This window comes from Arctopsyche grandis, chromosome 13, assembly GCF_051622035.1.
Source record: "Arctopsyche grandis isolate Sample6627 chromosome 13, ASM5162203v2, whole genome shotgun sequence".
Classification (NCBI taxonomy): Eukaryota; Metazoa; Arthropoda; class Insecta; order Trichoptera; family Hydropsychidae; genus Arctopsyche; species Arctopsyche grandis.
The window spans coordinates 12,834,416-12,849,064 of record NC_135367.1 but is presented as its reverse complement, the minus strand read 5'-3'; the positions used below and the strand labels follow the sequence as shown (position 1 = coordinate 12,849,064).

The following is a 14,649-nucleotide window of genomic DNA, read 5'->3' as shown; positions in this document are numbered from 1 at the left end:
TTGACTTCTGTATTGTTGTACTGTGCTACTTAAACGAGATGTAAAATTCCACCTTGTGGGTGCTACAGAGGGAAGTCTTTTTGTCACAAATTCCTGTAAAGCGAATACTCTTTTGGAAGATTTTGAAAAGTATGTAGACAATCCATTTAAAGTTTGAAAAAATGATTTACTTTCTTTAATATCAGAAAGACCTTGCTGCAATACTAAATTCAATACATGAGCATAACAGTGTGTAAAAAGAGCAAAAGGATAAGCATTGAGGACTTTGGATTGCAAACCATTTACGTGTCCACTCATTACACTTGCTCCATCATAAGTCTGTCCAACCGATTTGTCTTGAATTTTAAATTCTTCAACTATGTTCACCACGTGACGGAATAGACCATTAGATGTTTTATCAGCACTAACGTCTGTAAAACTAATAAACCGTTCATGTACATTGCCTTTACATACAAAACGTAAAACTGTTGAGAGCTGTGATTTTGTCATTATATCTGAAGTTTCATCGAGAATAATAGCAACAAAACTTGCTGACTCTACTTCATTTTTTATATGAACTTTAATAACATGAGCGATTGCTTCGATTATGTCATTTTGTATACTTGGAGAAGTACCACGAAAGGTAGTAGCAGTATTTAAATGAGTATCTAAAACAGAATCATATTCTCGAAGAGCATTTAGATATTCAATGTAATTGCCTTTGTTTACGGAATTACATGACTCGTCGTGACCTCGCAGGGACAGTTCTTGTTTTCCTAGATAGATTATTGCGTTAATAATTCGTTTTAAAACATCTCTATTTTTATTTACTTGTTCATTATGTCGACTTATTTCGGCTTTACGTTGACTGTCAATTAATACGTCGATTCGTTGTTTGCCAAACATTTGTATGGAAAGAAATGATTGAACGTGTGCCTGCGATCCTTCGTGTTTCTTCAGTGCTGCTGTCAAATGGTTGAGATCAGCAAATCCTTCTTTGTTCCACACATTAATATCTTTGGAGAACAATAAACATGGCCAGCAGAAAAGTTTGGATCGAATTTCACAGCCTGTAATCCATTCGAATTTTTTATAATTTGAAACGCAAAAATGTCTAGTGTAAACTTTTGTTTTTTCTTTATGCAAACTGGATAAATTTGGAAGAGACGGACACGGTTTCCCATCTTTAATTATTTTTAATTTTATCTCAAAACTTCTATTTGAAAACGGAATAGTTAAAATGTCTTGAACACTGTTAGCCATTATTAGTTATTAGAGGTATGACTGAGATACGAATGACCATAAAAATACGAATGTGCGAAAAAGTACGAGACCACGTGTCGCATCGCATTCGGTCAATTGCCGAGTGGTGCGGTGCGGTGCGGTGCGGTGCGGTGCGCGGTGCTCTGAAGTCGTAGCACACCGTACGTCTTAATATCGCGAACAAACCTATACAAGCGAATATCCGCCTGCACACTCCAACCAAACCCACCAATTTGCTGCACGGCATAGGTATTCTCTCGTCGCGGCGCACAAACTACATCTAACATCACACAACACGCTGCAGACTGCACACCACACCATACACCATACATTTAGCGCACGCGGTAAATACACCATACACATCAATGCCTGTTTATACAACAACACATTATTTTGTATTAAAATACTACTTTATGTGGTCTTTGGTTTTCACGGGTGTGCGCCGCACACCTAGCACACACCCAATATACGCCACTGCTGCACACTACAATACAAGTACTAAAAGTTGATACAGAAACCAAGTAAACATATGCCATTAGTACAATATGGCTTCTATTAACTAAATAAATCATTAAAACTCAAATTATGATAGGAATAGAAATTGATTGCAATAATCGTACTCCCATCTATAAATTCTGAAATACGATAATATGGTCAGCCTAACAAAAAGAACACAAAAAAAATTTGCAAGCACAGCTTCAAAGTACTCCTCGGGAATACGAGTCGCCAATGGAAATTTTCGCATACAATGCATTGAAATATGTTTACAACAAACATGTGAGTCATCGAAGAAATAAGAAGAGGTTAGTAAAAATGGCGTGCATCGATTTTGTGTACACCAAAGCAAGATTGCATGTTGCAAGAATATATTACAATTCAAAATGCAATTATGCGTTTAATAAATCGAACGAAAATAGTGTCGCAACTTGTGCACATGAACCACCCACGATGTCATTGCTGGAATGGGGTAAAGTGTAGCCGTAACCAATGAGTACAAAAGCCTCGGTTCACTGATGGAATATATTACGGTGAAACCAGCTTGAAAAACGTGAAAACCCGTGTGAAGAAGACCCGTGGTGGTGGTGGTGGGTGGGATATAGCCGCCACTGTAATTACACCCCTTGCATAATGCATGCACTGCAGATGACGTGCAAATTTGTCTTACGAGGAAAAAGAGATAACGTCGAATATAGATAGCTTTCAGCGACCGAGACTTGCGATTAACGGTTCGACGCATTATAAAAGATTTGCTAAAGACGTCTCTATCTTATGTTGTTTTACACCGGTATTTCAATATTCAAATAGTCGGTACTCTTCGGAGACCATTCAAGTGTTAAATTATTATAAAACCAGCACTCAAATGTCTAACCAATTCTTAAATATGTATAATATTTTTTTTAAATAATATAGAAAAATGTAATCATAGCTACAGTCGAAACCAGAGCTCCAAGAAAGAATTGGAATTAGAGAAGGCTTTTTTTCTAGCAAACAAAGCTGTTTTTATTTTATAGCAAAAAAATATATAAAAGTACATCGTGCACATATTTTTACTGATATTGTAAATATGTATAACTTTATTACTCCTCTTATGATCATAAATTTTTGCTACGTTTACTGTAAGTCAAAAATGCCTTACAATACAAAAATAAACATACAGACAAAAATCCCACCCCAGAGTGGTAAATAAATTAATTCAGTACAATTACTCACCCTTACTGCAGGTTTAATCAGCTTTGGCTCCAATTTCTGCAAATGATTAGGCGTACTGTTCTTTTCTTGAACAGACGACTTCGATGAAGTATTTGCATTAGATTGTTTAATGGCTTGCAATGCGCTTTCATTCAATGGAGCCACTTTCAATTCGGTTCTTTTCATTTTCTCCAAATCCACTTCTCTGGATATAAGCTGCTTTAAGGCATATGACAAATTTCTAACACGAGAATTCTTCTCATCTAAAAATGAAACACAAAATAAAAAAAGACACAAAAAAAATACAAAACTTAACAACAAATGCAAACTTTTACTCACTGAATATTCCAACTTTGTAAATATCTGGATCTAAAACATAATTATATGTACCGTCTTGAGTCCTTTCCTGAACGTATTGCAATCCGTAATCCAACATTACGCCAACTACCGTATTCATTTCGCGTTTTTCCTTCTCTGAATAAAGCTAAATAAAAACAACGACAATAATTAGTAAACGAAATATAATAAATCTTACTTCACAAGAAGAAAATCAATCACTTGAACGTTCACAGGTCTCAAAGAAGGACTGATAATATGCGGCAACAGCGGCAAAGAATCCAGTATCAAAACAGTTTTAGTTATAAAGGGCTTTGTACTTGGACATACACCCTTTTCGACTCCCGATGTGATTCCAGAAAATTGAGTTTTCTTTTGAAAAACCTACAAACAAACCGTTATTAACAATAGATAGATTTCGATAATGTCAGAATATATCAAATTAGTACTACCTCAAATCCTTGACTGGGAAATTTAATCTTGGGCCAGTTCAAACTGGCGAATTGTAAATGCCAACATACAAAAGAGTACGGTATGTACGACATCAATGTGTAGTTTTGATTATGATTGATGAAAGCAGTGAATATATCGGTCAACAAGAACCATTCGAAGGCTTGATTGACGCCAAGCATCATAGAATCACGAACTTTCATACTGAGAAAATTCTCATAGACTCCTTGTATCAATCTAAAAATGGTAAATTCGATACATTCCATTATCTATTATACATATATCGCTAAAAATTAAAATATTTATTTTCATCGAGTATAAAATATGTATACTTTTCATAGTCTCCAGCCGAATGTACGGTGTTTAGTATTCTTCTACTCCGTCCTTTAAAAGACGTGTCAATATTTCCAGAATCAGCAACATCATCTCCTAAATTCATAAAATTATTTCTCTTCAACTTGGCTGCATCTTTTAAGTCTTCAAACCTTTTAACTTTCGGCTGATGAATTTGAAATATTTCTTGCCAAACTTGAAACAAACCTTTAGACATGTCTTTTTGTCCTATATCGATATTATTTATATCGGATAGTCTCAGCTACACAAATAAAATTAATATAAAAAACACAAACATACATATGTAAACCATAAAAATAAACTAGATAGATACCTGTTTTTGTTTTGACTTTAAAAAATTGAGCACACCCAAACAAGATCGTATATCATTGTGAGTTTTTTCACCGAGTGCCGATAGCACAGCTCCATCTACCTTCAAACCTTCCATTATGGTAACTTCGTTCAATCTCTGTGTCAACCGAGATATTTCAGTCGGTGGGAAATGAACTACAAATGCAATTTGTCTACAAAATAAAAAAGAAAATTAGCAATACATAATACATTGGATAAAAATTACAGTAGAATCTGAATCAGGATAATGTATATGTATGTAGATGCAATAACAATTATAAATAATTACCTAAGTGGTCTCAATGACGGTGTATAAACATCATTACAAATACATATAACAGGTCTCTTCAAGATGTTCGATCGGGCTTTCACTCCTTTCTTTGGCTTTACTGAAGCAGTACCAGAAACGAATTTAATCAAATACTCTATAGTTGGCAAAGGCGCTCCATCAATTTCATCTGAATACAATTAAATCATACAATATTTGCACAAAACAAAATAAAATAAAGTTAGTATTAAAAATTACCTAAAACCAAACAATTCGGTCGCTTTTGATCGTCGAGGACAGATTTCATCTGGGTAGCATTTTCCAGTGCCATTTTAAATGCATCAATGCTTCTATCGTCAGACGCATTAATTTCAACTACTTTATAACCTGCACATTATAATAACATATAGTAATGATTATAGCACATAGATTTAAATATATAATAGTGTAGTTTGAATTCTAACCTGCATGTTTAGCAATTATGTGTGCTAGTGTGGTTTTACCACAGCCGGGAGGTCCGCATAATAACGCCACTTTATATTTAGGTGTGTGATTATCGTCTAATTCTGTAAACAATTCTTCTTGGGCATTGTTTAGCGTGGTTTTCTTATTAAAGCGGAATTCAAATTTTCCTGAACGTTTGTTGAACTTGTTGCTGGTATCTGGCTTCTTTATTTTTATTTCTTTATTAAAAACTATCTGTAAATAACACAACATATTGTAACTATTAGGTTGTAACTAGGCCTGACTAGAGGGGGGTACCAGTCAATGATAATAACCAGGGCTTGGGACATATTTTATAACATTTTAACTATGGCAAATTTTTATGCAGAAAACTAATAATTAATTAACCCGAAAAAAAACAATTTGCACTAATTGAAAACATAAATAAAATCGTCTTATGTATATATAGGTAATGAAAAAAAAACCCGAACGGATAACATAGAAGTTGCCGATTTTGTAGGTATGAGTTAAAAACATGATATTTTCAACATTTTAAAACATTCATTCAAAATAAGCCATTACAGTCTATGATTTTTTACATACATACTAGATCATAAATGCTTTTTTTTCATTAAATCTACATTTTTAGACAATAAATTCCTTGAATCCCTTACTTATTTGTTTTGTTACTGTAAATTTAATTTCTTACAAGCTAAGAAGGGGTTAGTAAAAATAGCGGAAAAGATGAAAATATGTTGGCTATGGATCTGCCGAATAAGGTGGATGTATTCATTCATTTCTATCAATTTGATTTAATTGTTGTCTTTGAAGAATATGAGCGTCTTAGCTTCTGACGGTCAGTCAGTTCATGCGGAACCAATTTGTCTTGAACCAACTTTTTTACCTTCCCTATTGCTTCCAGGCGAAAAACAGTAATTTCACTGACTCCTAGTGTGGATGTGATAATCCAAACTATAGTAGGTGGGTTTTCTTCTTCAATCGGTCTTCATCTAACGTGGTTTTCGGTCTACCGTGAGATCCATATTGCGAAAACGAAATTTTTCGAACCAAAATCGAATTGTTCTCTCATCAACAGATCCTTTTCCGGATGCACCATTGATGTTATGACATAATTTGAATACATACAAGAAAAGGAGCCGTAAAACTTTCGTTGACGCATGTTATATAGAGTCGAAAAACAATTATACAATAACAGGAATGACTCCGTATTTAAAGACAATTGAAGGACACATTGCTTCTGTCAAAGCAAAAAAGCCGAAATACAAAAAAATTGCACATAACCTTCTGGAACGCGATCAAACTTCAACTAACCAAAAATCAGCAACTTCATATGTTACGACCTTAATATATGTACATACATAACACTGTAACTTTAACAATAAAAAATGAATTGGTGACAATATACAAATAAACAACCTACTGTAATACAAATAGACAACCTACTTATAAAATACAGTCGGCTTGTAAATATTTAGTTACAATAACTTCATAATACGTACTTTATATAAGTGTATTAACTTGATTAAGGAGTGAATTTAGTTTGTAAATATAACTGTAGCTTTATAAATCTAATAAAAACTCATTCACAATACAAAAACTAATCTTCTTACTAGGGAATAAAACTTGGTGTCACATTTAAACACGAAACTTTAAAACAGTTTTTAAATCATTTACAATAAAACCAAATTAAATGAATATGCAGAATCATAACTCCAATATAAATTTATTTACCTTAAAAATATTAAAATACTAATTTAATATATGTAGATATTTAATAAGTTTCAATTAGTGCCTCGAGACTATTCAGAATTCAAATAAGAAAATAATAAAAAATGTTAACTCATCAAAAGATCTATAATATTTCTCAACAAATTTGAAATGCATAAATACAAAACCTAAAATTCAATATGTTACCTTATCCCACATTTTCAACCATTGTAATAAAGTTCTATTTGTAGACTCATCAGACAATAACTCGACATATCGCATCGGTTTATACCGTTCAACCCAAAGTTGAGACCGGTCACCACTTTCTGCATTTTGTTCAGTTTCCACAACCATAAGTTCGTCTCCATTAATATCGACTGTTTTATTTTGCATGTTTTTACTCTCCAACTATAATTAAATTGAAGAAAAAATTAAGCATATTCAAGGGGTGTGATATAAATGATTACATATTAACAAACAAACATAAGCTTTAGCTTCATTCCAGGAATCTTTGAAAGCTACCCCCAACAAGCTTTTAAAATCACCATGCGACTTTGTAATTTCATCGACTTCTCTTTCCATGTATTCTTCATCGTGAAATCGGACGTATAATTTTCTTCCATCGCTTTTGGTTAGTGTTATAAACGGCCATCTAAATTTAAAATAAATCAATACAATAGTAATAAATAATACAAGTGTAAATTTAAAGTATTTCATTCAACATACCTCGGAATAGAATTCGATATATTTTCAATAATTTTATTATTATCAGATACAGTATAATCTCTATTCAGCATGAGCACTGGATTGCTCAACTCAGTCCTTCTTTTCCTTTCATATAAAATCCTTTCAATCAACGCTGCATTTAGATCGTCCTCACTTTCAATTCTGCTCCTTTTAGAATTTTGATAAACATCTTCATCGAAGTCTAAATCATCAATGTCGCCAAATAGATCTGTCACAGTGCGCTTTTGTGATGGAGGTAACGATTCCGGAATATCTTCTATACCGCTCACATTGAGAGTACTGTTCTCCGTATTGACATTATCATCAATTGATATTATGTTGTCATTTAATGTGGAAGCTGTTAACGATGCATTTCTATTCACATTTGAACCGAAAGTTTTACTGATGGCTGGACTTGAAAAATCTAAGGAACGGCGGGCATGATTTCTAGAATCAGCAAGGTTTTCATCTGAAATTTCGTATAAACCTTTGTATATTACATATATATGTATGTATATTGAAAATATTCTTTTGTTTTCATTTTTGAATTAAGATCGTTTATGGTCTGCATAATTAGAAACAATTGTAAATTGATCTTATTCTAAGAGATTCCAAGTGGAATAAATTAGTATGCATCATAATATAATATGGCAAACTTTCAAATAGATGTTAATTCAGTTTGTACATAAATAAGTCATAGTCATTTAGTGAATAGGAGTTGAAGAAAATGAATGAAAATGTATTAAATAATAGAAACATTAGACCTTTAGAGATCTATGTAATATTGCTCTGTCAGGTTGAAGTACATTATTGCACAATAGCTATATAATTTGTGAAAATACGATGCAATGTGTTCCCAATCAAAGCCTTCATGATATGTGCACTTATTTTCATTAGAATATAAAAATGAGTAAACGTTTTGTGGTTTTGGTGTTTGGAAAAGAGTTTTGTAAATCAACAAGTTCTGTATATAACGTTGGAGCATGCAAAAATGGCTAACTCGCTTAAATTTGCAAGACTGCTTACGTTCTTGTTCTCTGAGCACGTCCAAATCATCGCCATACATCAACTCGAACTCCTCGTCGGGATCCGGGAAGTCTGACATGACGGAAGCCACTTGCTGACTAGCTTTCAATGTTTGCCGCCAACCACATCCATGCGTTGACAGTAAACCAAGCACCGTACAACACGGCCATGGTTAGAAAAAAATAAAAGATATATTCTTGCGTCTTTTTTGTTGTAAATAAGGGTAAACGGATTATTCCGCAAAAAACAATCTCACGCACAACAATCGTTGGCACATTAATTGCGAATACGGAATATGTGGCACTCAAGTTCTCGTTAGTACAATATTTCACGTGAGTAGCTTTAAATCAATGGAGTATTTGGGTTTTTAGATGTTCCGTGATCGAGATTTTAATGACGTGCGCGAGATCCCTTTGTGCGGAATAATCACCGAATCGTAAATAAGATTAAAATAGTGTTTTTTGTTATTATACATAAATATATGCAGTACTTTTACATCACCGATTACTTAAATGTTTCCCGTATTAGTATTGTGGCGGCTCGCTTATACGACATGGTCGAGTTTGGTTGCCTCCTGCGAGTGGGAACCAACTCGGCTGGGTTCGGAGAGCTACTACTCACTCTGTCTTCAGCTGTCATATAATAAACACGTGCATTAACATGCCAGTCGTCTCATTCGTTCACTCTCCATACTGGTGACCCCCGACATCGAGCCACGCAGCCTCGATCAATTTTAACATGCCGCTCATCCCATGCCGCTCATCCCTGCCTCGCCGAGTCAGGCGGGAGAAGCTACCCGCCGCGCCCCCATCGCCATCAACACGCGTCGCGGCCCGCGGGTGACAATAAACGAGCAGACACGGCTACCTACCTACCTACCTACCTACCTACCGACGTCCAGCCACAACGTCGATGACAGGTGCTTAAAAAAATGGGGGAGCGAATGAGACGACGATCTTGACAGCTGGATGTGGAGTCATGCGCGATCCACTACACATAGAACGGTCATCCAGCACCACAAGACATACACCACCTCAGCACCATCATCATCATCATCATCAAGGCCCCGCCCGTCCCCACGAGCGTCGTCACGCCGAGACGGGCGGTAGCGCTACAACACCTCCACGAGCCACAACGACTCACAGTCCAGCTCGGAGTATCATCAACCACATCGATGCCCCTGCCGCCCCCGCCGCCCCACCAACCGACATCAGCCTCGGAAGAGCGGCGCCGCCGCAGCATCGCATCGCATCGGCGCGACCATCGGACCACCCACCGTCCTGCTCGCGACGTCACCGCCCTCGAATCTACCGACCATTCAGGGCGGTACACCTATGTACACAGCGGATGACCCACGTCAACAATTTTTTTTCTCCCCACGTAATAATTTTTTTCTCTTTGTGTAACAATAATTTTTTTCTTTTGTAAAATTTGTTTCTTTGTAATTTTGGTATCGCTGATGCTGGGGGGGGAGTGATGTGGCGGCTCGCTTATACGACATGGTCGAGTTTGGTTGCCTCCTGCGAGTGGGAACCAACTCGGCTGGGTTCGGAGAGCTACTACTCACTCTGTCTTCAGCTGTCATATAATAAACACGTGCATTAACATGCCAGTCGTCTCATTCGTTCACTCTCCATAGTATTTAGGAAAAGAATTTTAGTAATTTTACATTATAACTATAGAGCTAAAAACAAAAATAATTCAACAATCTTCAAAAGATCTTTAATTTAATATATGCAATATATGTATATAATTAACCAGTGACGTCATTTGGGGGGGGGGCATGCCATGGCAGCTGCCATGCCTTAGTTTTGAAATAGTGTGAATTTAGAAAACACTGTTTTTAACACGGTTTAAGTTCACAAATCATTTGTCTGCTGCAAAATTATTTTCCCTTGTATATACACTAATATTTCATTTTCAGATAATATTCTGTCAACCGAAGTCGACGAAACCGTTAAAGCATACCCAATGCTGGATAAACAACGTCTAAAAACGGAATTACGGGCATTGTATGAACTTCATCAATTTAAAAATATGAACAGTGTTTATAAAATCTATAATTTGTTTCGTGATACGGGTGTTGAAAATTCGCTGATAGAGGTTTTTTCCGTCTTAAAAATAATTGTTACAACTCCTATGACCACAGCAGAACCGGAAAGATGTTTTTCAGCTCTTAAGAGAATTAAATCGTTTTTGAGAAATTCGATGGGGCAGGATAGATTAACCGCATTAGCTATGATTAGCATAGAAAAAGAAATGATTGGGGAAATACCGGACTTAAATAAAAAAGTCATTGATAAATTTGTAGCACTTAAAAACCGAAGAATGGAATTTAATTTTAAATAGAAGGTTTTTTTTCAATTTTTCACCACCCCTTTAATGGGTGGTGAATTTTGCTAGTTTTTTTTCAATAATACTTAAATCCACATGTAAGTGGTCGTACGCCAAAAATTGTGCTTATTTTGTCCTGTTATGACATGATAGAACAATTATGGTGATATTTTTTAGACATCTTTTCAGTGCAGCCCCGCCACTAAAAATTATCACGAGCCGCCACTGGAAAACAGTAAGAATTTAAAGATTAATGAAATAATATGATTGTTATGCTATGTTACTTTTGAGTAGCATAGACTAGGCCCGAAATAGAATCGCTGCAATAAAGCTATGTAAAAAAGGTTATATTATATTTTGTTTTGTTAAATGGTATTCCTTGGGTAAAATTCTTAGAAATTCTTCGATCTGTGGAGCGAATTGTTATAATTTATAAGGACGCAGAAGAGCACAGATATTTGAAGGGTCGATTAAAATAGTGGAAGAAAAATCCGGTAAACTGCCACTGTCGGTTAAATTTTATATATACTCGTAACTTGATAATATATCAAATTTAACCGACGCTGGCAGTGACTCGTAATCGATTCTGAGTTTGAATTTTTTGCATGATCTCAAAACTTCATCTATTGTTATTACGTACATATGTACATAGATAAAGTAAAGACAGTCGGTAGAAATTAAGTTAATTGATAGTTTTTTAGTGACACAGTCTGATGGACGATTTTTGCTGACCATGTGAAGATTTTTGGAAAAAAAATTTCGCCTGAGGCGCTTTTTTTATCTTTTTACATAATATTTTTATAATTCATTTTTCAAAAATAAGCTTATTCTTTTATATTTTAAAACTCGATGAGGTGTATGCAAAGAATATTTTCCATTTTTATTCCGATATAAAAAAAAAATTGTACAATTTTTTCCTGCCACCCCTAAGAAAAAGCTGAAATGACGTCCCTGTAATTAACCCATAAAATTCTTTAAAGTAAGTAGAAAATTAATTTTTATTTCTTTAATGATTAGAAACAGTCCACATTTCAAATAACACAACATAATTATAAAAAAAAGTAAAATCTTATTGCCAGCTTGTTAAATGATGAACTTCAATATTTTTAGAAACCTCCTTTATTGTATTTCAACATCTGGAATTTTTATAAATTTGTTGCAGTATTTGAGGTTTGGAAATCAAGAGTTCATTATGAATAAATACTTAAGCGAACCATATGTTGGACACCTGATACATACATACCTACTTGAATTTTAGTTTGAACCAAATTATTAGATGGCTATAGTGGTGTACAAGATTTTGAAATTTCTATTTTAAAATATAAATCCAATATAAAAGTTGTAAAACATATCTATTTTTCAATGTCAAATACTTACAATTAATATAATGCTTACGAGTTTTAAATATTTTCGATTTATATTTTGTATTTAGGATTGCATCCCACAAATAAAAATCCAAACAAACAAAAAGTATTATCATATTAGATTAAATATTGAAAAAACTTATAAGAATTTGTCACTGTTTTCAATTGCCGAGGTATCTACATAATTTTTAATGGATAACCTAACAACAAACAGAATGAAAGATTTTTACGTAAGAAATTTGTTTTATTTTATTCATTCGGGCTCGGTATTTACATTATTTTTTTAATATTAAACAACAGTATAATTGCAAAGACACTGTTTATAAAGTACTTATAATGCCTTGATCACTAAATGGACTGAGCTTCATCAGAGAAAATGTTTTTAACACTACCCTGATTATATATTTTACTAAGGTACATGTAATTGAAAAAACAAAAAGAAAACATATTAAGGTATTACAATGTCTGTCAATATAATATGTATATATTTAATTAAAAAAAACAAGAACGTAAAAATATATTATATTTTAAAATATATCAAATAAATACTATCACAATAACTTGAAAATCACAGAATAATCTAAATAATAAATAAATTATATCACGAGTAATATAGAGTAGTAGAATACAAAATTATGCCTATGCATAGTACATAATATTTATGAAAGATTTTTTGCATTACAAAATTTTAATCTTGAAACTACATACATAAATGTGGCTTACTTTTTTCCCAAAAATCTAATTAATTGAATTGGCTTGCAATTCAAAAATACATTACAAAAAATAAAACTAATACGAGTATTTTACAAATCTTCAACAAAATAAAACCTCAAGAAGAAAAATAATGAGAATTATGAGTGTAATGTCAAACATTTTAGTTCATGTTGTAAGAAAATTTATTCGAAATTATTCGTCATATTATTCAGATGTACAATTGAAATGCAAAAGTTTCAATAATCAAATGAGATTTTACTAATTTGTATTATATGTATGTATACATAACTATTCAAATTTACGAATTTTCCTACTATTAAGAAAAATAAACTTTCGAGTAACCCATACGATAATTTCTTAAATATTCCGTCGACACATACGTACGTACATTCACTTTATTTCGATAACAACAACAAAAATAATAATAAATGCAAAACATTTACACAATAATATAAAGATTGAACGATCAATCGTTCTTCACAAATACGTATTGCACATCCCTGGCTCAATGAGACAATCATTAATATTTATACACGTAACACAATTTACATTTAATAATAATTACACTCCTAATTTTTTAGATCATCGTGGCCTGTGTATTCCTATGTATTTAATAATTCTATAAACATTTTATTTGGTATGGCATATAAATTACTGAACTAGTTGTATAATATCTAACATGAGACATTTGAATATTTATGAAATCTACTGTTTTTAGTTTAAAAAAAAGCTTGTAATGACAAGATTTATTGCATTTTTATTGGATTGCCTGCATACTCATTTAACCATAAACAAAATGAACAATGGTTAGAGACACGTATTTTAGGCATCTATTTTTGTCAATTTTATTATTTCATTTTGCATTTTAGCGTTTTAGGGCATTAAAAATGTTCAATTTTAGCATCTATTTTTATGAAGAGTTTAATTTTAAAAAATAAAAACTTCGATGAATTTTAATAAAATGTATATACATATGTATATACAATTTCAAGACAAAACAACCATTAAAAAATAATAGAAAAATTGAAAAATGTTTTGGAATTAAAATTATAATGAAAAAAACATGAATATAAAAATACAAAAACAAAAAATATGAATATAAAAATATAGTACAAATTAAAATTTATTAAAACTCAACATGGAGATATTTCTACAGATTATTTTTTGAGATTCGTGCGATGATCGATAACAATTATATTGTATTTACTAAAATACCTTTCAGCATCCTCACTATTGACGGGACACCAAATAGATTTTAGAGCTGTAAAACCAAACTCTTCATATTTAATTTTTGTTGCCATCAAGAATAGCAATATATCCGGCGTGGATTCATTTTTTATATTCTCTATTAATTGTCTAAAAAAGTGTTGATATCCTTCCAAACATTGAGCCTCCGTTAATACATTAAACAATGGCAGGTTTCTAAAAAGCAAAACTGTTTCTTTAACATTAATATTAGATTTTGTAACTGCCACAGATGAATTGAATAGTTTACTCAATGCTTGGAGGAATAGATTTGTCTCATTTAGTCTTGAGTGCGAGTCTAGTTTTAAGACGCTTTTTTGAGCAGCCTTTTGGATACACAGCTCCAACTGTCTTCTTTTGTTTACAGTAGTAGACAAAAGTAGTTGCTTGGTTTCGAAA

At 33.1% G+C, this 14,649-nt stretch overlaps 2 protein-coding genes across 2 annotated transcripts in view; one reads left to right on the top strand and one right to left on the bottom strand.

Annotated features, from left to right (window-relative positions):
* Positions 1-8,735, bottom strand: part of cutlet (chromosome transmission fidelity protein 18 homolog) — a 42,041-nt gene extending 33,306 nt beyond the window's left edge. The window contains exons 1-13 of the mRNA XM_077444355.1: positions 8,594-8,735; positions 7,568-8,036; positions 7,325-7,493; positions 7,049-7,249; positions 5,134-5,368; positions 4,928-5,056; positions 4,691-4,859; positions 4,385-4,574; positions 4,050-4,312; positions 3,720-3,954; positions 3,490-3,651; positions 3,271-3,415; positions 2,953-3,194 (exon numbers count right to left, since the gene is read on the bottom strand). Of these exons, the coding sequence (XP_077300481.1) occupies positions 2,953-3,194; positions 3,271-3,415; positions 3,490-3,651; positions 3,720-3,954; positions 4,050-4,312; positions 4,385-4,574; positions 4,691-4,859; positions 4,928-5,056; positions 5,134-5,368; positions 7,049-7,249; positions 7,325-7,493; positions 7,568-8,036; positions 8,594-8,672 (2,688 nt within the window). The 5' untranslated portion in view covers positions 8,673-8,735. The remainder of the gene's footprint in view (positions 1-2,952; positions 3,195-3,270; positions 3,416-3,489; positions 3,652-3,719; positions 3,955-4,049; positions 4,313-4,384; positions 4,575-4,690; positions 4,860-4,927; positions 5,057-5,133; positions 5,369-7,048; positions 7,250-7,324; positions 7,494-7,567; positions 8,037-8,593) is intronic.
* A 477-nt stretch (positions 8,736-9,212) lies between these two features.
* The window catches only part of spd-2 (centrosome assembly protein spindle defective 2), a 92,653-nt gene continuing 87,216 nt past the window's right edge, over positions 9,213-14,649 (top strand). The window contains exon 1 of the mRNA XM_077444354.1: positions 9,213-9,973. The gene's annotated coding sequence lies outside the window, so the exon portion shown is untranslated. The remainder of the gene's footprint in view (positions 9,974-14,649) is intronic.